The sequence below is a fragment of the Cricetulus griseus genome (genome assembly GCF_003668045.3).
Source record: "Cricetulus griseus strain 17A/GY chromosome 1 unlocalized genomic scaffold, alternate assembly CriGri-PICRH-1.0 chr1_0, whole genome shotgun sequence".
NCBI lineage: Eukaryota > Metazoa > Chordata > Mammalia > Rodentia > Cricetidae > Cricetulus > Cricetulus griseus.
In genome coordinates, this window is record NW_023276806.1 from 262,110,971 (window position 1) to 262,138,480 (window position 27,510).

General features: G+C 51.7%; 1 protein-coding gene across 2 annotated transcripts; it reads left to right on the forward strand.

The window, feature by feature from the left end:
* The first annotated feature begins 646 nt into the window (after positions 1-646).
* On the forward strand, positions 647-26,408 carry Col6a2 (collagen type VI alpha 2 chain). 2 transcript variants are annotated; one of them, XM_027394272.2, is made up of 28 exons: positions 647-802; positions 7,309-7,457; positions 7,586-8,184; positions 8,395-8,415; positions 9,130-9,195; positions 10,537-10,590; positions 10,694-10,738; positions 11,016-11,042; positions 11,248-11,274; positions 11,365-11,409; positions 11,709-11,762; positions 12,189-12,251; positions 12,858-12,920; positions 13,091-13,180; positions 13,749-13,811; positions 14,389-14,451; positions 14,769-14,831; positions 15,286-15,348; positions 15,826-15,876; positions 16,247-16,282; positions 16,601-16,663; positions 17,307-17,369; positions 17,543-17,578; positions 18,036-18,081; positions 18,235-18,387; positions 18,549-19,001; positions 19,106-19,144; positions 25,356-26,408. In XM_027394272.2, the coding sequence occupies exons 2-28, from the start codon at positions 7,322-7,324 to the stop codon at positions 25,952-25,954; spliced, it is 3,081 nt and encodes a 1,026-aa protein (XP_027250073.1). In that variant the 5' UTR covers positions 647-802; positions 7,309-7,321; the 3' UTR covers positions 25,955-26,408. The 2 variants fall into 2 exon arrangements, with proteins under 2 accessions (XP_027250073.1, XP_027250074.1); XM_027394273.2 differs by lacking the exon at positions 25,356-26,408 and adding an exon at positions 22,575-23,436.
* The last annotated feature ends 1,102 nt before the right edge of the window (positions 26,409-27,510 follow it).

The window sequence follows — 27,510 nt, forward strand, 5'->3', positions numbered from 1 at the left end:
ACTCCAGGCAGGAAAGACCCTAACCACAGTCTGCCCATGCACCCTGCCTGCCAGGAACGTGAGCAGGGCCCACTCAAAGCCCACCTTTGAGATTCCTCAGGGCTCCCTCACTCCCTCCTATCCCTATGACCTGTCCTCTTGCCTTTTCAGGTCCCCTTTCAACTCCCAAAGGCCACGAGAACAACCCAGTGCCCAGGGGATTCTAAAGACATAGTGGTTTGGATACCTTCACTGCACTTGGGAGCTCAAAGCCGCCACATCCCGCCCAACTTCAGTCAGAGTATTCGGATAGGGTGGGGGAGAGAAGGGGAGAACCCAGGCCCACCAGGGTGGGTGTAGCTCCTACTGGTGCCGGTCCTGGGGTCCCTTCCTTTGGGTAAGTGGGGAAGATTTGCTAGGAAAAACGTCACCAGGTCCTACAGTGTAGACAGGGTCCAGCCCCAGCGCTGTAGCGGAGTATGCTGGACGCTCCCTCCACTCCCCTCCTCCCTTCCTCCCCTCCCCCAGCTCCTTCTCCGGGTTCCCCCTTAGTCGCTCAGCATCCCCACCCGCTGACCCCGCCCATCCGCGGGGCCGCAGCGCCTCCCGGTGGTCGTGCTTTCCAGGCATCCGCCCGCCCGCCCGGGGCAGGGTTAAAGTGGGAGGCCTCTGGCTTCGTCCCCTCCCGCTCCGTCCCGGGCCGCCCCCGGGTCCCCTCCCTCCTACCCACTCGGCGCCCGCATCTCGGGCCGGCAGGACCGGGCAGGACCGGGCCTCTCCTCGGAAGTGCCCAGACGGCCTCTCCTTGGAAGTGCTAAGCCAGGTAAGCTCCGTGTGGGGTCCAGCCTGGCCCGGAGAGGAGGAACAAGGCTCAGGGGCTGCACCTCAGGGTCACAGTTCCACCCAAACCGACTGCCCAGTCCCGGGTTCTAGTATCCAGCTGGCCCCTAGGTCTCTATCGGACATAGCCTGGTTGGGGTGTAGGCTTGCTCTTGGTCTGAACTCCACAGCTTTCTACTGACCACTGATGGCCCAGACTCCCTCTACTTCCCCAGTCCACAGAATGTCTGGCATCTGGTCAGACCCATGGCCATTTCTAGCAGGTCTGAGTTACCTCAGGCCTGGACGGCATCTCCAATGGGTTAAGGAACCTAAATTGCCTCAGTCGGAAGACATGGTGTGACTTGGACTTGGACGAGGTCCTGCTGGCCTCTCTGCAGGCCCCAGGGAAGGGTATTTACTCATGAGGAAAGTAGCAGCCACCTGAATTAGCTCCTCAGATGGACTTCAAGGCTGCTCTGTGGACAACAGAGAAGTGAGTCTCCGGCCCTAGGGGCAGGCAAGCCAGGTGCTCTCAAGGAGATGCCAACCCTCTGCTGAACTTCCTCTGAGAGTGGTCCCAAGTTAATAATCTGTCACTCTTGACTCCATCCTATCCCTTGGACTCCCTAGGGCACACCCAGAGCACAGTGGATAACCATAGAGATATCTCCCTATAGACAGCAACACAAAACAGCCCTCATTAAGCCTGGCTGTTCAGGGACTACTATCCCCATGCTCACCTGAGGACATAGAGCCAGCACCATAGAACGACCAGGTACCTAAAGGAGACATTTAAGGTCCGGATTAACTTACTGGGGTTTTTTCCAATTAAATAGTTCTGGCTTTGAGGCCAGCACATACTTACCAAGAAAAAAAGGGGGGAGGGGCGTTTGAGACTGCATCTCACATGGAGGTAAAGCAGGGACCTGGGGTCCCTTAGAGGGAAGGGGGTGCCAGGGACTGGGCTTGGATCTAGGGTTCCAGGGAACGGGTGATATCAAGTACCCCAGAACAAACCAGAGGGGCTGAGTCTGGGGGTGCAGAGCAGCTTTTCTGAGGGCTGTGCATCAGTCTTAAGGACGGTGGAATTCTCTGTCTAATGAAATGATGTCAGGCATAGACTTTGGAAGAAGCAGACAAGGCTGCTGCCACTTGGGCAGTTTGTCTACTGGAGGGGGGGTTCCTTCCTGTCCCTTGGTGAATTGCCATCACATCCAGGCAGCTCTGCTTTGGGCCTTGGAAACCCTGGGCATCGGGGGCTTTCTGGTGCAACTCTCAGAATCCGGGATGAAGGGACTGGGAATTTTCACAAACCCTGGCATGGGACACCAGCCACATCCTCCCCCCTGGCGATGGTTCTGCTTTCTGATCTCAAAATAAGGTCCCACTTAGAAGCACTTACTGGTCTCAGCTAGCAGGGAGTCTGGGGTGTCTGGATGCACAGTGTAGACAGACTGTTCAGAGCCAAAGCTCTAAGATGTGAGGATGGCGTGATTTCTAAAATCAGATGGTTGGTGTGGGTTTTGTTTCTTTTTCCTTTTACACAGTCCCACACTTCAATGTCAGCCTTGCTGTGTCTCTTTTTTCTCATTCATGAAAAGTCTAGGAATCTAGGGAACCCCCACAAATAGACAGGGATTGTGGGGTGCTGCATATGAACAGACCTGGGAACCCAGCCTCTGCCCTCAACACTGGGATGGACCATACTATGGGCAACATCCTCATGGATGCACACAGACCTACTGGAGATCCAAGAAAAAATTATGAAGAGATCCAAGACACAAACATTAGCTAGAAATGGGGTAGCTACCTAGTCTGTGTGACAGACAGTGACATGATCGAGTACAGAGCACAGTTTTAGGGGCGCTTAGATCCACTTGTCAGATACCCACGAGAGAAGCAGAGCAGAATTTGTGTTCTCTGGTCTCTGCTGATCTGCCCTTCTTGGTGTGCAATGCCTTGCTGTGAGTTTGCTCTGCCTCAATTGTGCAACATGACCTATCATTGGCCATTTGTAGGTTTATTGTGACTTGCCTGGTCACAATTTTCCCATGTTCCTAATAGATGTCCTTGCTTTTTTAACTACTCAGATATGTGGTGAGACTCTGGAGAGGAAGGTGAAGGACTAAATCTCTGTATACATACTTTGAACGCATGAAGACACAGCCAGAAATGGAAGAGCTGTATCGTTTGGCAGTTCTGTTCATAATTTTTTTTTGAGAAGTTGCTAACGCTTCATATTGCTTCATAGCCTCACCACGTGTCATTTTCTGGTTGGTTGGCTTCAGAGAGAGAGAGAGTGTGTGTGTGTGTGTGTCACATGTACACACTAGGGCTCAAACCTAGGATGTTGTACATGCTAAGCAAGTGCTCTACCACTGAACCACACCCCCAATCCTGCTCTGTAGTATTTTTAAATACTAAATAGATGAATAGAACAGGCTAGTTACTTCCACTTTCATCTATAATTATTTGAATTTTCTTCAAAAAGTTTTTGTTGATCTAGCTAAATATTTGTCAATTTTGTTGGTGTTTTCTAAGAGCCAGATTTGGTTTCACTGACTTTCTCCATCTTTTTTTCCTAATATGTATCTTGTTTTTCCTCTGCTCATCTTTATTATTCTCTGCTATTATTCTCTGCTACTCGTGGATTGGCTTTGGGCTGTTGGTGTGAGCTCTTCCTTAGCTTTGGTATAAGCTTTTCTGTGTGTCTTTAGACTTGTTTCTGCTGTGTGCATTTCAGAAATTTTTATTGGCTTTTCTTCATTTTAAGTGTTTTCTTGCTTCCCTTGTGTAGTTGGACTTTTTTTTCTCTTTGGGGGCCTTCCACCCAGCTCCCAAATAAATCACACACAGAGACTTATTCTTACTTATGAATGGCCAGCCTTAGCTTGACTTGTTTCTAGCCAGCTTTTCTTAAATTATCCCATCTATCTGTTGCCTCTGGGCTTTTACCTTTCTATATTCTATTTTCCTTTCTTTCCTTCTTACTCTGTAGCTGGCTATGTGGCTGGGTGGCTGGCCCCTGGTGTCTGCTCTCCTCCTTTTCTCACTCCTCTCTCTTCTATCTTCTATTTATTTTCTCTGCCTGGCAACCCTGCCTATCCCTCTCCTGCCTAGCTATTGGCTGTTCAGCTCTTCATTAGACCAATCAGGTGTTTTATTTTATTATTATTATTATTATTATTATTATTATTATATTATTATTATTATCTTTTTGAGACAGGGTTTTTCTGTGGCTTTGGAGGCTGTCCTGGAACTAGCTCTTGTAGACCAGGCTGGCCTCGAACTTACAGAGATCCGACTGTCTCTGCCTCCCAAGTGCTGGGATTAAAGGCATGCACCACCACCACCCGGCCCCAATCAGGTGTTTTAGATAAGCAAAATAACACAGCTTTACAGAGTTAAACAAATGCAACACAAAAATTAAATATATATTAGTTATATTTTGAAATGATAAATGATAAATGGAAAAGTATTCACTTTTCCACATCTATAAATCCAATCACAGACTGAAAATACTGAAAGTACTGAATATTTACAGACCTTTTACTCCCTGTCAGTGTCTTTAAAATGTCATATAACAAGTATATATATAGACTTTTCATTATGCTTGGCATTAACAGCGGTCTAAAGATGATTTCAAGCATAGAGGAGGATATACATAATTACATATCCTGGAGCCAGCTCCCTTAAGGTACCAAGGAACAGTTGTATGAGAATGGAGTTTTTAAATTTGTGTGTGTGTGTGTGTGTGTGTGTGTGTGTGTGTGTGTGTGTGGTGAGTGCTGGTGCCCACAGAAGCCAGAATAGAGCATCAGGTCCCTGGCAGCTGGAGTTACAGAAAGTTGTGAGCCACCCAACATGGATGCTGGGAACTAACCTTGGGTCATCTTGCAAGCACAGTAGACCTTCCTAACACTGAGCCATCTCTCCAGCCCCAGGATCAAGTTTTATGACACTGATAGCTGAAAGGAATGGGCATAGCGATATTAAACGAAGAGAATATTTGTGTCATTAAAAAGGTACAGATTCAGCTGGGCATTGGTGGCCTACGCCTTTAATCCCAGCACTTGGGAGGCAGAGGCAGGCAGATCTCTGTGAGTTCGAGGCCAGCCTGGTCTCCAGAGTGAGTGCCAGGATAGGCTCCAAAAGCTACACAGAGAAACCCTGTGTCAAAAAACCAAAAAAACAAAACAAAACAAAAAGGTACAGATTCAAACCCTTTCAATTTTAGGGAGTGAAATTACAGTCTCCCCGGTAACAACCTGGCAAGAGTAAACAAATACCAAAGAAATGAGAAGAATATCTAAACATTTCACGACTAAAAATCAACTAAACACAAAATGTAGACAGTTATATAAAAAGATAGGGACACGGATGTGTAAGGTATAGAGAGAATGAAGCTAAAATGGAGGCCACCCTTTGTCAGTAATTACTTTTAATGAAACTGGATTAAACTCTGCAATTAAGAAACAGAGATTGGCAGAATGGACTTAGAAAAACAAGATAGTCTCATGTCCTCTACAAGAGTCTCACCTTAGATCTAAAGAGAAAAAAAATTAGTGATGAATTAGAAAGGGATATTCAAAAATAGATGTTAAATTTTAAAAATACCCAGGAGACAAAAAAAAAAAAAGGATATTCCATATTGGTGCAGGGAGACTCAATTCATCAAGGAGACATGACGGCTCTAAGAGCATGCCTACCTAGTAACAGTCGATCAAAATGATTGTGGTTTTCATTCTGGTTTATGAGATGGAGCCTTTTCACAGTTCTCAGGCTTGCCTCAAGCCCTCAGTCCTCCTGCCTCCATCTCCCATGTGCTGAGCTCACAAACAGATGCTTCATCGTAGAAGCTGCACACCATCATTTCATGGTCCAGTCGAGACTTGATGTGAGAAAGACTACATAAGCATAGAAATACCAGGAGATGAAAATCAGGGCTTATCTTGGGACAATTATGACTGTCTATATAACCACCAATGAATTTTTTCCTTTAGATGTTTCCTAGAGTTTGGTTTTTGCCATTTTGTTTGTTTTTGTTTTGTTCCTATGTGGATAGTTTTAGAATTCTCATTACAAGTTAGATTTCACAACTGGTGCACTTCACTTGACTGTGCCTAATTGATTCTGTTTTCCTGGTAATGATGGTAATGATGGTAATTTCCTCTCATGATTCTCAACACAATGTCCCTCTCTCCTTTCTTTGTTTCTCCTAAGGTCACCTGTCTTTTCAGTTACTATTATGCTCATTTTTCCTTCCATGATCTATTCTGTGTCTCCTGTCATTACCATCTATCTCTATCAACCATCGCTTATTGTCTTAGGGTTTCTAATTGCTGTGGAGACACCATGACCACAGCAACTCTTATAAAGGAAATATTTCATTAGGGTGCCTTACAGTTTCAGAAGTAGTCCATTTTTATCATGGTGAGACATGGTGGCATGCAGGCAGACATGGTGCTGGGGAAGGAGCTGAGAGTTCTACATCTTGACTCAATGGCAACAGGAAGAGGACTGTGTCACTGGGAGTAGCTTGAGCATAGGAGACCTCAAAGCCCACCCCCACAGTGACACACTTCCTCTAACAAGGCCATACCTATTTTAACAAAGCCACACCTCCTAATATTGCCATACCCTATGAGCTTATGGGTGTCAATTATAGTCAAACTACCACACTTGTGTATAGTCTGTTTCATCTTTTTTTGTTTTGTTTTGAGATAGGATTGTGTTATGTAGACTAGTTGGTCTTGAGCTCTTGGCTTCTGTCTCAGATTCCCAAATGTTGGGATTACAAGTGTGTGTGTAATAATTGATACCTTCCATTTTTAGTATCAAGTATGCTTGATTCTACTTATTTTTCAACTAAAATAATGTAACATCTGAAATCTGGAGTACTTTCTGATTGAAGACATTTCCCAGATAACAAGTTCCGGCAGAGTCTCTCCAGGGGCACAACCACCCCTGCTCCAGAGAGTCTGTGTTGGTCTTGCTGCACCTATGGTGGGGAAAGGGCTGCCCTCAGCCTGCTGGCACCTAGTGGAAATCATACCAAAAGTCACTGTGTCTGACCAGCTCTGATCTCGTTCAGCCCATGTGATGGGAGATCAGGCTATAGGAGAGGGATATGCCCAGAATCCCACACTGAAGCCAGGACCTGCCCACTGAGTGAAATAGGCTTTTTTCTCCCTCCTCCTGTTCCCAGTCAGGCCCTGGAGTGGGGTGTGTAAAGAGACACTGCTCCCTGGTGTTTCCAACCCACTCAAACGGGCCCATCTGTGTGTACTCTGGCCCCAGAGAACAGGGAAGGGCTGAATGTCTAAATCCAGCCTAGAACTGAGCCCTGCAGCCAAGTGAGAGTTGGAGAGGCATAGCTCTCCTGCCGGTGGGAGCAACAACTTGGGTCATGGAGGCCCCTGTTTCCTCAAGGAATTACCAGCCATGTGCATCCCACCCTGGGAGAGCAGGTGAGGTTATCTGTAATGGTCCCTGCTTTTATTGCAGGACATCAGGGCCCATGACTGCTATCAAGATGCTTCAGGGTTCTTTTCCTGTGTTCCTGCTGGGGGCGCTCTTGGGAGTCCTCCATGCTCAGCAGCAGGAAGTCATCTCACCCGACATCTCTACCATTGACAGGAACAACAACTGTCCAGGTACCTGGGTGGGACTCTGGAGTTCTGGGAGAGAAGTAGTACTCATAGGATGTGGCTGGGCTCATCTAAGCCCCCACTTGGCAAGCCCTGATGGGTTTAATGTTGTCACCCCTCCTCCCCCACTCCAGAGAAGGCTGACTGCCCAGTCAATGTGTACTTCGTGTTAGACACCTCAGAGAGCGTGGCCATGCAGTCCCCCACAGACAGCCTGCTTTATCATATGCAACAGTTTGTGCCTCAGTTCATCAGCCAGCTGCAGAACGAATTTTACCTGGACCAGGTGGCCCTGAGCTGGCGTTACGGTGGCCTGCACTTCTCCGACCAGGTGGAGGTGTTCAGCCCACCAGGCAGTGACCGGGCCTCCTTCACTAAGAGCCTCCAAAGCATCCGCTCCTTCCGCAGAGGCACCTTTACTGACTGCGCCCTGGCCAACATGACACAGCAGATCCGGCAGCATGTAGGCCGAGGGGTGGTCAACTTTGCTGTGGTCATCACCGATGGCCACGTCACAGGCAATCCGTGTGGGGGCATCAAAATGCAAGCTGAGCGCGCCCGTGAGGAGGGTATCCGGCTCTTTGCTGTGGCCCCTAACAGGAACCTAAATGAGCAAGGCCTGCGAGACATCGCTAACACCCCACATGAGCTCTACCGAAACAACTATGCCACCATGAGGCCTGACTCTACTGAGATTGACCAGGATACCATCAACCGCATTATCAAGGTCATGGTGAGTAGCTTGCGGCTGGGGCAGAGATTGGGGATATTGTCCACTCACCAGTGTGGCAGCCGTTAGAGTTGAGTATACTCCTCTGTGAGTCAGACAGTTCAGGGGAGGTTGGGGTCAAGTCCTCTCATATCCACCATCCCCACCCAGACTCGGGAAGTGTCACACATGTCCCCAGACTCAGGCTAATCTGGGTCTCTGTCTTTTCTGCAGAAACATGAAGCCTATGGAGAGGTGAGTTGCCCTGTCACTACAGTCCAGCCTATGCTACCTGTTGGCAACCAAGACTGCTGATCCAGCGGAGGAACAACACCGCAATCCTGGTTTCCCAGGGCCTTGAGCAGACCAGAGCAGCAAAGGACTCAAGTCCACCTGCTCTGTTGGGCCTGATACTCTTAAGGCTGCATGAAGCCCTAGTCCCTCCCCACTCGAACCCCGGCTGCTTAGTGCCCTAGGGGCTGGAACTAGAGTTGCCTACCAAACACATGGCTTCTAGAAAAGCTGAGTCATGTCCCAGACTGGGGGCTTTATCCAACCCAGACTGGAAGCCATGTACTTGTCTTGGGGTCCTACAGCCTTGGGTACCCAAAGTCCTGCCCTACTCCTTTTATGGAAACATGCCATCTCAGAGCAGCTATTAAAAAAAAGAAGAAGAAAGAAAAAGAAAGGCAAATCAGTCCCCATATACAGATGGTGCCTAGCCATGACCAGAGCTCTTTGGTCCTTGTTACTGTCTGTTATTGATTAGCTCAGACCTGCTTAGCCAAAACCTGGCTAGATGATTTGACTAAGCACTGGCCCCCACCTGTCTAGTACCCTGTGTGTCTGGTCCTTCATTCCACTCTGCTTGTCTGTATGGATGTTTGGGGACTTCCTCTGTCCCCAGTCCACACCCAACTGGGAATTTGTCCTACCCACCTGACCTGCTGTCTATCTACCTCATTTCAGTGCTACAAGGTGAGCTGCCTGGAGATTCCTGGGCCCCATGGACCCAAGGGCTACCGAGGACAGAAGGTAAGAGGCCCGCAGAGCCCATGGCCCATGCTCTAGGAAGCCCCTGACCTGCCAGAATTCCACACTGAAGGCCAGCTGGCTGTGGATGGCCTCAGTGCTTCCAAACTTGGAAAACCTAAACTTCAGATTTTATCCATTCCCTTTTAAATGGTATTTTGAGAAAAGTAGGCATTTAAAAAAAAAACAAAAAGTTAAGATATGCCACCTAAAATGCATTTCCAAAATACACAAGCATGCTTATGTGGGGAAACAACACACAAGCTACCCTTCTGTCAGTGACGTAATTGCGGGTTGGCGTGAAGCATCCACAGGAGGTTTATTTGATTGTAGCCTAGCCCTGAGGACCCTGCTTTGAATGGTCACCTGGCATTTTTTCTAACAGTAGAGCTGTATAAAATGAATCCCTCCCAATTTTACCACCACAGTGTATGAAACTGACAATTCGTGTGTCAGAAAGCAGGAGGGAAGGAAGGAGTTGAGAGGATGCCAGTCACATGCAGTGGCTTAGAGAGGAAGTTAAGCACCCTCATGTTCTTTGCAAGTACAGTGAGAGCTTCTAATCAGTGGGTAGCTGGCTGAGACACCTCCTGTACCAGCCACTCTCTGACCTGGCTTCTCCCAGTCCTGGCCACGAGCCTTGCCCACCATGCTACAGCTGGGAATGAATCTGCCACCCGGGGCCACCTTATCACTCACACGTATGAGCGGTGATCCAGGCCCGGGGAGGTGGATACCACGGGGACTTCAGAGCCAAGCATAGCTGTGACACACAGGATTCTGACCACTTGCTCTGCTTGGCTTCCTCCCTCCTCTCGACCTCATGATTTGTTTTTCCTTCTTCTCTGTCCCTTTGCCTTTAAAGTGAAAGGGTATTAATAGGTTGCTACATTTATTACATATGTAAAGTTAAAACTTCAGCTCCCTGGGAGTCTGATTTTATGTGGTTTTCTGAAGCCCCAATCTTTCTAGTTCTTTCAATCCATGCCTTACCCAGGTCTATCCCATTCAAGAGGAATTAATGTCCCCGTGTGTTCCATGCTGGCCTATGGAGAGCCCAGGGTCAGCTGTGGTCTGGGCTGTGGTACAGGGGTCCCTAGCGTTCCCAGCTGAGAAGCTGTTCTGCCCCATTTGCAGTGTGGCTTCATGGAGAGTTGTCTATCAAGGCTCAGAGAAGAGAGTCAGCAAGAGCCTGGTGGGTGCTGCTGGGGTTCTCAGGGGCAGCTGGCTCTATTCTAAGATGTTCCCACTAGGAGAGGGACAGCTCTTGCCATATCACCTCTCACAGGAGATGACATGGTTCCCTTGCCTCAATTTACCCTTTTCCCTGTCCTCTACTTTTAGGGTGCCAAGGGCAACATGGGTGAGCCAGGAGAGCCTGGACAGAAGGGTCGACAGGTAAGGTCCCCACATAGCCTCTGGTCCCCGACTCGACCCCCACCTACTCTCCCTGCACCCAGGGCTGGGATCACACCCAAGGTTCTTTGTTTCTTCTTCACAGGGAGACCCTGGCATCGAAGGCCCCATTGGATTCCCAGGACCCAAGGCAAGTTCCCTACCTGGGGCTAGGATGGGGGAAGGGAAGCAGAGGAAGGTCAATTTGGGGCAGTTCCCCACCCTGTACTTGGGGATGTCCACAGCCCAGCCCCTGTTGCCAAAGAAAGGAAATGCCTCTACAGTTTGAAGGTCACTCCAAAAAAAAACAATATATCCAGCCTGATTCCTCCTCTATCGAGAATGTGTTCAGGACCCACATATGATTTCCAGGCATGACACAGCCAACATGCCCTTGATAACACACTGTCTTTTCCTTCTGCCCTCAGGGTGTACCTGGCTTCAAGGGAGAGAAGGTAAGTTGTGATGCCACACAGGACTTAGAGAGATACTGATGGCACAGCAGCCTGTTGGCTCAAGGAGGCAGACCTAGGTTCTGGCCTAGGTCTTAGTTCTGGCCTCATGTTTGGGCTGGGGGCGGTCTTCATTTGCACCCCCCAAAGACAACAGTGTCTTTGAAGCATGGAGACTCAGCTAACACTTTGCTTGCCTCCTGCACAGGGTGAATTTGGATCCGATGGTCGGAAGGTAAGCCTGAGTGTGGGATGGGTGTGCCCTGCCATGCTGCTCAGAACAAGCAAGGATTGGACCAACCTGGCCCTTTTCTTTCTTCCCCAGGGAGCCCCCGGCCTAGCTGGCAAGAATGGAACTGATGGACAGAAGGTAGAGTCGCCAGCCCCACCTCCACTGCCAGCCACTGCCTCCCCCCACATACACATACACACACACACACACACACACACTCACATGTGTGCTCAGCGAGGACATTCCACATCCATGTACCTGGCCTGGTCCTGGGACTCTGTCTCCATGGAGACAGAATGAAGCAAAATGTGAATCACCTCACCTTCCTGTGCTCTGACTAGAGTGCAGCTGGCCATCATACAAGGTCCTGAGTGTTGCCGTCACTGACGTGCACAGACCCCAGATCTACACTCTGATATTCCTACTTCTTCTTTCAGGGCAAACTGGGCCGCATTGGGCCTCCTGGTTGCAAGGGAGACCCAGGAAGTCGGGTGAGTACCTTCACCATCCTCACTGTCTACCATGTGAAATGTCATTCATGGGACATGGCTACCAGGCTGGGCTGGAAGCAAATCTTTGGATTATCTCTTCTGCCCATTCTCTCCCTGCTTGGCCTTCACCTCAGTCTGGAGCTCTGCTAGTCTTGGGGTCACAACCCACCCCCTCAGGAGCCTATGAGCCAACGCCTAGACATATAAGGTTTCCAGGCCAGGTGGAGTTCATGGTCCTAGGCTGGGAAGTTCTGAAACTTTGATGACCATAGAGGGCAGTCTAAGGCGTGGCTCTTGTTGAGCCAAGGCCTCATAGCCTGAGTGAGCATAGCTCTGGGGGCCGGCTCTGCGGCGATGTTCTTGGCTCATGAGAAGCACAGTCTGCCCTTGGTAGCATTCAGCAGGAGTCTTTCTTACCTCCCTCAGGGCCCCGATGGATACCCTGGAGAAGCCGGAACCCCGGGCGAGCAAGGAGACCAAGGTGCCAAGGTAAGGACTTGGCTAGATAAAGCTCTAGAGCAGGCTGCCATCTCTGGAATCCCTGCCTTGGGGCTCCCTATGCCAGCTCACATCAGGGTGAGGGGACAACCCAGGCTGTGAAGTTGAGCAGGGAATCCTGTCCTCACTTTCACTATTCAAGAGCAGGGTCACATGGTCACAAGTAGCAGAACTCGCCCACCTTCCCTTCCAAGCTGGCAGAGACCCTGAAGGGAGCTCTAGTCACTGAAGTTCCTACTCCCTGAAGCCTGGTGGTCCCTTGCTCTTGGTAGCCCTAGACCTTTAGCCACAGGCTAGGCAGCCTTTCCCTAGGAGCCCAGATCATGTCCCTTCTACCCCCTTCCTCCCTTGAGCCCCTACCTAGCAATCCCGCTGTCACCAGGGCCTCACATAGGGCTCCTTCCCCAGAGGGGGCAACAGACTTTACACTGGGCTCATGGGTTGGTCTTTTGTGCACCATGGCAAGGTCTTCCCCCCTTATGCCTGGCATCCTGTGTGCCCCAAGAATGTGGGGGAATTTAGGTGGTTCTGCCTCACTGCCCAGTACCTCCCCATGGAAAAAAAAAAACAAACTGATGTCACCCCCAACCCTTCCAGGGGGACTCTGGCCGCCCAGGACGCAGGGGACCACCAGGAGATCCTGGTGACAAGGGAAGCAAGGTGAGTTGCTGGCCTGCTCACTACCTTTCCCAGGGTGTCATCCGCACTGTTCTATGTCCTCACGCGTGGGGAGGGATGGTAAGGGATGGCTAAGGGGCCCTCACGCATTAGCCCCTGTGCATTCCTCAGCCATGCTCCCAGCCATGCTGAATTGCCCCTGCCCCACACAGGGATATCAAGGCAACAACGGAGCTCCTGGAAGTCCGGGAGTGAAAGGAGGCAAGGGAGGGCCTGGCCCACGTGGACCAAAAGGAGAGCCGGTAAGTTGACCCTGCACCTACAGACCCTAAGCCCCTCTGCCTGAGCCAGGCCCCTGCTTTGGGCTCTTCTGTGGCACTACTCAGGGCAGCAGGGTTGATGAAGAGCCAATGACTGACTGAGGATAGGCAGAGCCCTCTGTTCCCAATCAGCCCATTCACTATCGTCCCTTCAAAGCTCCCCCAGGGCTGAACTTGGCGTAGGGACCCCATCCCAGGGCTGATCCTTAGAAGAGACGGTCTGGAGAGGCCCAGTCAGGGAGTGATCAGGAATGACCATGCTGATTGTCCAAGCCACATCCCAGTCAGTGTCCAGGACCTACAGTCTGACCAGGAGTTCCCACACACCGCGGTTCCTACACACCACGTCCTGACTTTCTGACCAGGACAAAACTGACACAGCAGCAGTATGAAGATAGAGCCATGGACATAGATACGCAGGCCGCTATCACTGGGAGGGAATACCAGGTCCAGGGCCCCCAATGTCCTGGGGAGAACTGGACTACAAGTGGCCCATGTGCCCCTCCCAGCAGTTTCTTTCCTCCTTCATCCTCTTGGCCATTCTCTACAGGGACGCAGGGGAGATCCCGGAACCAAGGGCGGCCCAGGAACTGATGGTCCAAAGGGGGAGAAGGTAAGGTGCTCTGTAAGGAGCCAAGGGGTCTGGAATCTCCTCATAAAGCTGAGGGGTTGACCCTATCATCATTCACCGGGAGAACAAAACTCAGTTCTAAGCACTAAAGGGGGGGGGGGGCTGGTCCCTGCATTGAATCAGACGGGTGAGCTCCCACTCCCAGCTGTCCCTGGGACTTCTGGAAGGTGCCACCCATCCTGCGTGTACCATGTACAACTACACAGGCTGCATACTGCTCCAGCTTGCAGCATCCCCACTGCAGACATACATGTTCCTGTGGCCTCCCGTTGCCACAGCTCTCAAGGATGACGGTGAAGGAGCTTTCCTCTAACCTGGCTAGGGTCCCCTCACCCCCAGAGTGGCCTCAGCAGGACAGAGGCTGCTGGTCTGTGGGGATGACTGGACGTCAGGAGGAAGGACACCCCCAGGGCACCCCCATTCCGACACCACGCCAGTGTCTTTGTCCAGTGGATTGAATAACTTGTTCCCCATCCTCACATCCCTCAGTACCGCCTCTGGAGAAAGGGCATCAGAATTGCTCTTTGGCTAAAACCTGACCAGGCCTGTCTTCTCACAGGGAGACCCTGGTCCTGAGGGACCTCGAGGCCTGGCTGGAGAAGTTGGCAGCAAAGGAGCCAAGGTACGCAGGGCAGGGGGTGGCAGATGCCAGACTGAATGGGACTGTCCCCAGGACAGGAGGTGGCAAAGGTCAGGGTGGAGGAGGCTACATCCAGGACAGGAGGTAGCAAAGGCCAGACTGGAGAAAACTGTGCCCAATAACCTTCCTGCCCCCACTTAGCTTCCTCACAGGCCCAATCAAGAAGACCACTACTGGGCAGTGAGTGGGTGAGGGCAGCTTGACCTCACCCTGAACCACAGGGTTGACATCAGGACCCTGTATGCATACTGTTAGACCACAGGACCTCACCATCTTACCCTCATCTCATTTCTTTGCAGGGAGACAGAGGTTTGCCTGGACCCAGAGGCCCCCAGGGGGCTCTTGGGGAGCTGGGAAAACAGGTTGGTAGCAAGACACTAGAAACGCTGAGGCCATGATGGCATCCTGCCCCCAGGCCCCACCCACTCGGAATATTGTTCTGAATCCCAGCTGTTCTCCATGCACTTCAACCCTCCATATGTTCCCTGTCTTGTCCCATGACTGCCTACTCTACCCTTCCCCCAACCCTTCCTCAACTCCCTACCCTGCCCCTTACCCCCATCCACTCCTCACCCTGCCCCCTTCACTCCCCACTCCACCCTTTTCCAACTCTCCACCCACCCACCCTCTTCCCACTCCCCGTCCTACTCTACAAACCATCACTTACCTACTCCCCAACTCATCCCAACCCCTAACCCCAGGCAAGGTGGCGGCCCTGGTGCCAAGACTTACTATCTTCTTCGAGCTGGCTAAAGCAGGTTAGGTCATCACCATTTCAGGTGACAAGGCCGCCTCTGTCTCCTCTCCTACCCTCAGGGATCTAGGGGAGACCCTGGTGATGCTGGACCCCGTGGAGATTCAGGACAGCCAGGACCCAAGGTACGTCCCTTCCTCCTGGTAATATGGGCTGGGGTCCAAAGCAGTTGCCTGTGGAGGTACCCAACAGGAATGTTGCAAGAAGCCTGGAGCCCAGAGCAGGAGAGAAGCCTCCATTGAGCCTTCTATTCCCAGCTCCTAATTAGACTGGCCAGGGCAGAGACCTAACCTCTGAGCATGGAGAGCAGTAGGAGACCATGCAGCCTTGTCTTCTGCCCTCCCCAGCAATGGCCTGCCTGAAAAGATGGCAGGGTCCTGAGGGATGGGTACTGCATGATCCCAATGATCTCTCTAGTGTGTGCCACAGCCCCTGAGTGCCTGGCACGTCAATTGCACACACTGTACATCTGGAGATGTACAAGCAAGGCTAGGCTCACAGCCTTTCTTCCCAGCCTACACAAAATATCCTGGTCCTCATCTGCACTATTTGGACACTGCCTCTTCATCAGTCATTCCAACTAACTCAACCTTCCCCTTCAGGGAGATCCTGGAAGGCCTGGATTCAGCTACCCAGGACCCCGAGGAACACCTGTGAGTCATGGCATGGAACAAGAACTCCCAGGAAAACCCTGTGGGCCACGCCCCAAGGCTTCTATGGTTCCCTCTATGTGGGACTAGGAATAGGGAGGGGTCGTGGGCTACCTGTCACTTGGTGCAAAGGCAGATCCAGCCAGTACCAGGAGATACCAGGTGTCAGACATAGCCCAGGATTGGGTCAGCATGACTCAGCATGTGTGGGCTCTGTGGCCTTTACCTGAGGTGTGTGAGATCCTATATAATTCTGATATCCAAGAAATCATAAGGGGTGAGCTCAACTCCAAAAGTCAGTGGGCTTCTCTTTCTGTAGTTAGACTTGGAGTCTATGACTGAGCAACCTGTCAGACCTTTTCTTGCTTCACAGGGTGAAAAAGGAGAGCCCGGTCCACCAGGCCCTGAGGTACTTGTTCCAATTAGCCTTTTCATGGTGGGGTTATGGAAGTCCTGCATGCCATGTCCACTGTGGAAACTATCTTTTTCGTCATGTCCTTGGGCCAGGGCAAGCTACATGGGCCCTGGCTGGTGGTTAAAGGATACAACACAGTGTCCTTTTCCAAACAAAAGCCAGGGCTTCCCTAAAAATGTCCAGCATCCTGAACTCTGCATGTGGCTTCTGTGTCACCTCTGAGTTCCTGGAAGTCTGTAGAAGGTCTTTTAGTGTGGGTTGGAGTGTGTATGCCACCCATTGCCCACAACTAACATGTGTCCTGTGTCACAGGGAGGCCGAGGAGACTTTGGTCTGAAAGGAGCACCTGGAAGGAAGGGAGACAAGGGAGAACCAGTGAGTGTCACCGTCCTATGCCCAGGGCGACGGGCTAGCTGCATGAGGAGGGTCTAAGATAACTGAGAAAACACCCAGCCTGCCCTTCAGCAAGCCCTTGAAGGGAATGGTCAGGCTCAAAGGCCTCTTCTGGTCTTCACTCCATCCTCAGCCAGCACCTCCTATTGGTTCATTGGCACAAGCCCATGTCCCTAGAACCACTGGGTGTCGAGATGGACATGTGGATGCATGAAGAACAGTAAGGGCGAGACAGCACAAATAAGGACAGATGGCAGATGACGGTGGATGAACAGATGGGTGGGGTTGGCAGTTGGGTGGAGGGATGGTAGATGGCTGGACAGGTAATGGATAGATGGGTAGCTAGATTAGGCTCACAGAGTGACTAGAGGACCATGGGATATATCAGCATGAGTTATCCCAGCACTATATTTGAGTTCCTCAGTGGCCTTCTACTCTCTGTTGCCTACCAGACCCTGACAGTGGCAGCTTAGGACATCCCTGGGGCGACATCAGATTCAGGATGAAGTGGGTGGTGCAGTCCTTCATATACTCCCAGCAGAGGCCATTCAGGGGAATCAGTACTCCTATGGGGCAGAGAGACCTCCCACGGGCATACTGAGCCTACTTCCCTGTTCCTCCTCAGGCTGATCCTGGTCCCCCTGGTGAACCTGGCCCTCGGGGCCCAAGAGGAATCCCAGGACCTGAGGTAAGCCATCTCTATCCCTTTGGCCCATATCTCCTGGGCCAGCCAGGCTGAGGTACTTGGAGCATCCTGGTTCTGCCCTTAGTTGACCCATGGTTTGGTAAGCACTGGGTGGTGGCACCAGGGGCAACTTGGACCCAGCAGCCTCACCTCTCACTGTTGTCCTTGTCCCCCAGGGAGAACCCGGCCCTCCTGGAGACCCTGGTCTCACGGTAGGTGTCATGTAACATGGAATCAGTATCCTTGTTTATAAGTGTTCTTCTCTCTTCTAAAAAGCAAAGACCAAGAGCATTGAGTACAGGGGGTTGGCAAGAGCAAAGTCCAAGGAGGAGCTCAGAGGGCAAAGTTAGAGGCATATGTGCAGAGGTCAAAGCCAACAGGTTTGAGGTTGTCAGAGACAAGGTCAGAAGACACATCAAGGTTGGCGGGAGTAAGTTCAGAGGGCAAAAGTCAGCAGTGGTCAGGTTGGCAAGAAGAAGGCCAGAGGATAGGGGTCAGTTGAGGGAGCTGGCATGGGTAAGGTCAGAGGGCAAAGTTGGAGATGTGTGTACCTCTATTCCACATGCTGTCATGGTCATCAGTGGTCATGGGGTTAGGGACTCCAGTGGAAGCCCACAGGCAACAGTAGGTGCTCCCTGCCTAAATGTACCCATTGGGGCTGTGTTGCAGGAATGTGACGTCATGACCTATGTGAGGGAAACCTGTGGGTGCTGCGGTGAGTTGGCCTAGTGCATCAGGATGTGTGCACGGCTGCTGGAGGGATGGAGTGAATGGGGAAAGGATCACTCATGGTATCCCTGGCCCTGTACCCCAAGGGTCTTCATACTCTCGCCCCACTATAACCCTGTCATCCCACACACACTTCCAGACTGTGAGAAGCGTTGTGGTGCTCTGGATGTGGTCTTCGTCATCGATAGCTCTGAGAGTATCGGCTACACCAACTTCACCTTGGAGAAGAACTTTGTCATCAATGTGGTCAACAGGCTGGGTGCCATTGCCAAGGACCCCAAGTCTGAGACAGGTCAGTGAAAAACCATGAAGGGCCCTGAGGCAGAAACCAGAACCCTACCTCTAGCCAGCATCATGGCTTTGCCCGGGATTTCATTCAAGGTGGCTGAGTCATGGTCACCAAGGTGGGAAAGCAGGCTGGTAGACACTGTTCACACTCTTGCACCTTTGTAGGCACACGTGTAGGTGTGGTGCAGTACAGCCACGAAGGCACTTTTGAAGCCATCCGGCTAGACGACGAACGAGTCAACTCCCTGTCCAGTTTCAAGGAGGCTGTCAAAAACCTCGAGTGGATTGCTGGCGGCACCTGGACACCCTCTGCCCTCAAGTTTGCCTACAATCAGCTCATCAAAGAGAGCCGGCGCCAGAAGACTCGGGTGTTTGCAGTGGTCATCACAGATGGGCGCCATGACCCCCGAGATGACGACCTCAATCTTCGGGCGCTGTGTGATCGAGATGTCACTGTGACGGCCATTGGCATTGGTGACATGTTCCATGAGACGCATGAGAGTGAGAACCTCTACTCCATTGCCTGTGACAAGCCACAGCAGGTGCGCAATATGACACTTTTCTCTGACCTGGTGGCTGAGAAGTTCATCGATGACATGGAAGATGTCCTTTGCCCAGGTGAGTGGTGAGACCCAGTACCTTTACCTCTTAGCAGACTAGTAGGTGACTACTGAAGGCCCATCAGGGACTAATAGAGATCTGGTCTCTTTTCTCTCTTCTAGACCCCCAGATCGTGTGTCCAGAACTTCCCTGCCAAACAGGTAACACGGGTGCCTGAAACCCTAACCCTAGACAAGCAGAGCAACCCCAGCATCCTTCTTGTTCTAATAGCCAGGGATGCTACCAGGAATTGTGCAGCCTCAAGGGTGTGCCACTGTGGAGGTGCTTCCTTAGGGAAAAACCCTTGAAGTTCACCCCTGGCATGGTAGAGTCAGGGGCTCAGGGTGAGGACTGGCTTCTAGGAGCATGTAGTGTCATGAGCCCCTGCAGGGTACCATCTGCATAGACAGCTGGCCTGTCTGTGTGTGGCTCTTGGACACTGATCAAAAGGACATTTCAACACAAAGGGAGTCTCATCTAAGAGTTTGAAGTCTTCCTAACACTAGGGGCTCTCCTTTTGGTCCATGAGGGCCAGGCCCTGAGCAGTCATAAACTAAAGCTATCCATTTGCCAGGGCCTGGCAAGCTCTTGTCAAAAGACACGGCCCTAAAACTGATGGGCAGAATTGTAAATGAAGTTCTTAATTGGTCTAGATAATAAAAGGCCAGAGTCAGATATAGAGGGAAATCAGAAAGAAGGAGCAAGCCACAGCACACCTTACCTCCTAAGCGTCTCAACAGAGAAGAGAACGATTACCTGTTTGTCCCTGCTTATATACTGTTACTGCCCAGCTACATCACTTCCTGCCTATCTGTAAAGACCTGCAGACCTCTATGGTTGTTAGCTAGTGGCAAGCTCCATTCTCTGACACCCCCCCCCAGACAGGCTTTATTTGTTCAAGAAAGATATCACCACACAGAATGGCTAGCGTGCAATATCTGGGGCAAGCACACTGGTCCCCACTAGCAGTGGATTGGCTTTGCTTCTAACCCTGCGGCTGCCTTGATGGCCTTCGTGGTAGAAAGCTGGAACCAGAGCTGCTACTCCCAAAGGAGGGTTGGAGGTGTCCCTGCTATGCTGAGACCCTGACAATGCCTCCCCAGACTCTGCTGCAGAGTGATGGGGCAAGACCCTCAGGAAGATGTCCTGGAGCCTCAGGAGCCATGCAGTCCCCTCTGCAAGGCCTGCCCCTCCCAAGAGTGGTGGGGGCAGTTTTGCATGGTGGGGCTGCTGTGGAGATGGGCCACAGGTATTAGTTCTTGTAGTCTGAACTATGCAGCTGCATCTCCCTGCAAACTCTCAGCTGTTCCTTGGTCCTTCCCAAAGACCAGTGGCCCACTGAGCATGTGCACAGGCTCTGAGACTAACAGAAGGGACCATGTGCACTGGGAATCAGGGTCTCGCACTATTTAGAGGTCATTACCAAGAACACACTCTCAGGGCATGTCTTGGCCTCAGCCACCCAGTGAAGTTATCTGGAGAGGATTGGATGAGGCTCAGAGCACTGGCCTCAAGTTGCCAGTTCTGGTTATCTGTCAAAGGCTTGGGGCCATGTCTGCAGTGAGACCCCGAACCCCGGCACCTGGCACCTTGATTGCCCTCCCAGGTGAGCTGTACCTTAGGTGAGTGATGGTATCAGACTGTATCACAGTATTGTCCAGGATGTAAACCTTAAGTGAGGTTTGTATAAAGGAAGCTGAGACCACAGATGGCTCCACCCCTCCAGCACAGAAGCCAGACCTTGATCCCCAAGTCTTGCTCCTGATCACAGTTGGAAATGTCCAAGTTTCTACTCCAAATATGTGACATCAGCTGTGGGTTTCTGTGGCTGCCTTTATGGAGTAGCAAGTTCCCCGTTTTAGTTGTTGAGTTTTGTTGTCAGGAAAGGAAGGTATTGAATCTTGTCACATGCTTGCTCTGTTGGTGACACCTCTTCTTTAGTTGCGAAAGCAATGGTCAGTCATATTGATTTTCTATTGTTGAGTGAGCCTTGTGTCCCTGAGGGACAGCCCTTGCTCTTGGTCTACCTCAGTTTTGCCTGCTGGATTTGATCAGCTCATGTCTAATGGAGGAGACTTCGCCTCAGTGTTCAAGAAAGAGCTGTCTCTGCATCTTCCTTTCTGGTGACATCTGTGTATGGCCTGTGTAGGATGGCACTGGGTGATAGGGTGCAGTGGTTCTAGGATGGGGGCCCAGGGTCAGACAGTTCCCACCTGTGGGCACCCCAGCTCTGGAGGGTGGCAAGATCAGGAGGAAATGAGAACCTCAGCTTCACTGAGGTCTTAGGACCCCACAAAGCACAGTGCTCCTTACAAGTCCCCTCCACATTTCTCAGCTCCCTAACCCCCTTCTGCTGACCTTATAAAGCACAGTTGCATTTACTGCTATACACAATTTCAAGGTAAATTAGATGTGATGTCTGGGGAATCTGGTGACCTTAGACAGTGTCTTTAAGAACAGGGTCCTGGGTGAGCATCCTTGTGAGCATTTCTGGTGCGAATATGGTGTTATGAACACTTCCAATTCTGACCTAGCCAGATCCTCTGAGCCACCCAGAAGCCTGCCTCAGGCCAGGCATGGTGTCAATCATTAGGGCCTGCTGAGAGTGCCTGAGAGGCTCAAAACTTCAGGAAGAAAATTAGTAATGACCATGGTAATCAAAGACTGCAGAGAGACCTGAGCACTGACTGTGTAGAAAAGAAACAAGATCCTCTAGAGAAGGAAGTGTCCCCAGGGAGGCCCAAGGTCCTGGGGCCTGGTCCTGTGTTGGACACATCTGGGTGTCCTCGTGCCTCCTTGGTGACCAGAGAAATGGGAGTGAGTTTGGCCATGACACCCATTGAGTCATACCCTTCTGCTCCAGCAGGCACTGGAAGCCAGAAAGGGGGAGGAGTGAGGGGGGAGGATAACGAGGCAGAGAGAGAAAGATACAAAAAAGGAGAGAGGGAGGAATAGATAGACAAAGAAAGAAAAATAGAGGCACAAAGAGAAGGGACGGGAGAAAGGGACAGAAGCAGAAAGGGAGGGAGGGAGGGAAAGAGACAGACCTAGACACAAAAAGAGAAGAGGAACTGAGCAGGGGAGAAGGGAGGGAGGAACAGAGGGTCTTTCTCTCCCTTGGTGTCTGTACCACTATCTCAGACCCTCAAGGGCAGGTCCTGGGATCGCAACAGATCATGTCTGGGACAAAATGTTAGCAGCGTGGTTCCGTTTTCGAGCACTTTCTGGAGCTGGCTCTTCCTAGGGATGTAGAGACATAGCACTGAACTGGAGATGATTACAGCATTTGTGCACATCTCTCAGCTGGGCCTGGGCACTAATGCTCCACGCTGAGTTTCCCTAGAGCTCTATGGATATCCCAAAACTGCTACTATGCTAAGTCTCCTTGGCTGTGTTGCTTGCTCTCAGCTTCTTCACCCCAGCAGGCCTCCTACCTAGGCCAGACAAAACCACCTGCTCCATCTCTTACTTGTCTCCCTGGCTCAGTCTCTTTGGTCCTAACTACTGTCCGTAGTCAGAGGCCTAAGGAGGGCTAGAGGCCAGCCACACCCACTGGAGCCCCTAAAGTCTTCTCTGGGCACTCCCTTGCAGATGAACCATGGCCTGGCAGCAAGCCCCCGGTCACCTTCCTCCGCACGGAAGAGGGTCCGGACCCCACCTTCCCCAAGACCATCCCCCTGATCCAGCAGTTGCTAAACACCACGGAGTTCACTCAGAACCCAGCTGCCTACTCCCAACTGGTGGCTGTGATGGTCTACACCGCCGAGCGGGCCAAGTTCTCCACAGGGGTCGAGCGGCAGGACTGGATGCAGCTGTTTATTGACACCTTTAAGCTGGTGCACAGGGATATCACAGGGGACCCAGAGTCTGCACTGGCACTCTGCTAAAGCCTCGGGTTCACCACGCGCAAATAGCCAGGGCTAACCCCGCACTTCTTATAGCTTCCCAGGCTGCCACCACAAGCTAAGACCTTAGGCAGGGGGGACCTGAGGCCAGAGGCCAGAATCTTGTCTCTCTAACTTTATTCTCTCTAGAGGGTCTCTGGTAGAGCTGCTGTCCTTGGCTTGAGGGCACACTCCTCCAGTATCACTTCCAACTTCCCTTAGCGTCTTATCTTTGTGTCATGTCCCCTTCCCCCCCTCCTCTTTTTTTGTTTTTTTGTTTGTTTTGTTTGTTTGTTTGTTTGTTTTTCCAGACAGGGTTTCTCTGTTTAGCTTTGGAGCCTATCCTGGTACTCGCTCTGGAGACCAGGCTGGCCTCAAACTCACAGAGATCCTCCTGCCTCTGCCTCCCAGGTGCTGGGATTAAAGGTGTGTGCCACCAACGCCCGGCCCTCCTCTTTTTTTTTTATAAGAACATCAGCAATTGGATTGAAGGCCCACCTTAAACCCCAGAAGCTCACATCTGGCAAAGGACTGTAAAGGGCATTATCTTAAGGTTTTTGAGATGTAAACTTCTGGGAATCTTTCAGATGAGCATACCACCTCAGTCGAGCTGAGCTAGCTTGTGTTTGGGAGCATAGATTTGGGTGGGATGCTATTGAAATGCTTGAGGAGGTCCCCCCTTTCCTGCTTCTGTTTGGGCTTCGTATTTGGTGTCAGGTATGTGTTTATAGTCCACAGCAACCATAGGGATGTGACAAGGGCCTTAATGTACCTCAGCTACCACCATGCCCAGTAGATCAAAGCCCCAGAGCTATCTGTCAGTGTGCCCCAAACACTTGTATGCCCAGCCAGGTCTCTGGATATAAGAAGGCATCATGGGAATATCTGACAGGAAGGGCTTTTGATACCCTCAGTCACATGACTGAGAACCATAAAGGCATCCTCTCCCACTTTAGGGAGTGGCAAGGGACCCACTGCAAAGTCACTCGCCTTCAAGGCAAGCCCATGAACCTGGAGTATTCTGACTGAGCTCAAGGGACCTCTTCAGGCTGGACTGATGTCCTTATCCGTATCTGTTCCCCTCTAGGCCAGGGTAAGACCTATCCTCCTGGGAAGGTGACATCCTCTCCCTGCTGAGAGGTCACAGGGAGAAGAAGGAACCCCACAGAAATGGAACACAGAGACCCCTGAGTCCCCAAACTCCCGATTACAAACGGATCTTCACCAGCCTTTCCTGGTCTCCCCCAGGCCCTGTAGATGTTGCTGTTAAGGGAATGTGCCCAATCCAGCAGCCAGCCCCTACTATATGTCTGCCTCAGAGTTTGTGGTAATAACTGTGGGGGTGCCTGTCTGTTATGAGGAGCTAGGAAGTCCAGTTGTCCCCCCCAAAAAAAAATTTCTAGACATTCTGAGCAGATTCCAGGGATGGTGGAATACAGTAGGTAGCTTGTAAGCCCTGTGAGAAACACTCAGCCTATCTGCAGATACTCCCTGACTCAGGGCTCAGCCTCAAGTGAGCCATGCTAAATATGTTATAAAAAGATGAAACCTGTAACTTAATGCATTGCTCTGGTCAAAGGCCAAGTTGGGCTAGTATACACAGGGATGGAGCCTCTCACACCACTGGGGTTGGGAGGGAGGCGGGGGTAAGCACTCTGGCAGCTGGCTCCTGCCTCAGCATCCTTGGTCATACATGACTGGAGTCTGGCTGTTCTTAATGCGATTCCCTGGGGTCCCAAATGACTGGGCCATGGCAGCATGCATGGGTGAGCTGAACTCATCTTCATCTAGGGAGAGCCTAGATGGATGTCTGGTGAATAGGTAAGCGGGCCCTCGCCTGGGGTCTCTGACACCTGTGTGGTGGTAGGGAGTGTGGTTTCAGCTTCCATAGTGCCGTGTGTCAGGGCTGGTGACCACCAGAGGAAGGCATCTCTTGGTGTCAGTGTGGTCACCAAGGGCCCATCTGGACTCCTTCAGCCATACCCTAGCAGCATACCAAAGCCACAGTGAATGCCCGGACATGTGAGCCCTTCCTCTTTCTGGGTGATATGTGGCTCAGACAGACTAGGTAGCTCAGAAGGAAGTAGCCCCTGGGAGAGGGAGTCAGGTCCAAAGGCTCTGTCTTGCCCCCCACAAGAAATGACCTTGGGCTGAGTGAGGGTTTGGGGCTGTTGAGGGTCTCAGAGGTGGCTGGCTGAGGCTGAGACCATGCTTGGTGACAAAAGATGAATCTTCTGGCCTCTAGTCAGATCTCTAGTCCTCTAGTTTGGGGGCATTTAAGAGGAAGCCCCAGGGAACAGCAGACATACTCCCAAAGGAGCCTGAATCAGTGACATCACCTGGGACTGCTCTGCTGAGGCCTACATTTGTGGCTTTGGTGAAGCCCCTAAGTCCTGTGATCTGGGATCCAGGGTGCAGGATGTATGCAGAGATGGGGTGATTCTCGGGCCCCTTGCCCGCCTGGGCCCACCTTACATCTTCCCTGCAGAGCTATATGTGGCCCAGTGCACACAGCGGCCTGTGGACATTGTCTTCCTGCTGGATGGCTCGGAACGGTTGGGTGAGCAGAACTTCCACAAGGCACGGCGCTTCGTGGAGGAGGTGTCACGGCGCCTGACTCTGGCACGAAAGGATGACGACCCACTCAACGCCCGCATGGCCCTGTTGCAGTACGGCAGCCAGAATCAGCAGCAGGTGGTCTTCCCACTGACCTACAACTTGACCACCATCCATGAGGCACTGGAGAGGACCGCCTACCTCAATTCCTTTTCTCACGTGGGTGCAGGCATCGTGCATGCCATCAACAACGTGGTTCGGGGCGCACGGGGCGGGGCACGGCGCCACGCAGAGCTCTCCTTTGTCTTCCTCACCGATGGCGTCACGGGCAATGACAGCCTGGAGGAGTCGGTGCACTCCATGCGCAAGCAGAACGTGGTGCCCACCGTGGTCGCTGTGGGCAGCGATGTGGACATGGATGTGCTTACCAAGATCAGCCTGGGTGACAGGGCGGCCATCTTCCGGGAGAAAGACTTTGACAGTCTGGCCCAGCCCAGCTTCTTCGACAGGTTCATCCGTTGGATCTGTTAGCGTGTGCCCACCATGCCCACCCATCCCTTGTCCATCTCCCCTCTGTGGTGCTAATCGGACCCCAGCCCTGCCAGTCCCTGCTGGACTGAACACTTGAGTCTTCTGCAGAGTGAAAACCCTTCTCCCGAGGTCAGAACAGGAGGACTCTGGACCCAAGGCCCCTTGCCACCTTCAGCTCCCTTGGCGTTTCCTCCTGCTTCTCCATCCTACCTGAACCTTGCCCTCAAGCACTGGAGGACCCCAGAGTCCCCCCACTGCCTGCTTCCCACAGTCTCTACCCCTCCACCTCCCTCTCCTCTTCGTGCATCCCACATTCCCTTCTGAAGGCTGTCTGCCGGCCTGCACCAGTCTTGCCCAGGGCGCTGTCCTTCTCTGCCCATTATTTCCTATGTCAGATCAGACCTGAGAGCCCCGTGTCACACACCCAATGGCCCAATAAAGGTTTTGAACCTTCCTGCTGCTGCCAGATCCCCAGTGTCTATGCCCAAGCAGGCCTTACCCCAGGCATCTACTACACTGGGCCTCCTCCTAACACTAAGGGGACACTTGGGCTATCTACATGTCAGAATTCATCACTCCCTGACCCCCAGCCCACTTGCCCTACCCTCATGGGGCAGGGACTTTCCAAAGGTGCTGTCTACACTGTCCCTAGTAAGTATCCAGCAAAGCCTCAACATGAACTCCACCCTGGCCAGAGAGTGCTCAGCTAAAATTGCCACCCTGGGATTGTGAGCTGTTTCTTAGTCCTCAGTCAGGGCAAGGTGCTCTGGGACCACCCCATAGCTTGAATGGGATACTCATGGAAGGACATATCATTAGTGGATGGTGGGTGGACAAGACAAATGACCCTCAAAAGTCAGTCCTACTTCATTTGGGTGACTTGGGCTTGCTCGTACCCAAGGGCCTTCCACACTTACACTCCTGGAGGCTCCGCAGAGAACTGTGGGTTCTCCAGGCCAGGTGGGTGCTGTGCTGTATCACACTTACATAACTAAGCATGGGTCCTGAGTGGCCTAGAGTTTACTGTCTTGGGTTACGTATTCTTCATAGTGTGTTGGGGGAGGGGAGCTTGCCTGATGTTCATGAGGTCCTGGCTTTGAACCTAGCACAGGAAAAAGAGGGGAAAAGACAAAAGAACTAGAAGGGAGGAAAACTCATAGGTTCACAAACATGGAGGCCAGAAGCCCAGGTGTGAAGTGGGTAAGGCTGGGGCCCTCGGCCTGCGTCATGGAGGATCTGTCCTAGGCCTCAGGCCTGACTCCAAGCTGGCACTCCCCTTGTCTTTGGCAGCAGGCATCACCACAGTAGTCCTTGTGAGATGTTCTTCCTGTGTTCGTCAGTCCAAATTCCCCCTTTCCATTTTTTTTCAAAACTGGATAAATTTTTACTGTGCCTCTTAGTTTACAACATGAGGTGATAGGAAAGACAGTTCTGCTTTGCAGTATTTTACCCAGATGTAGGGGAATACTTCCAGCTCCTAGGACTAAGGATTTCTCTCCCAAAAGTTGGATCAAGTAAACTGGTGTTGACTCCTTGAGTTTTCCACTGGCTCTCCC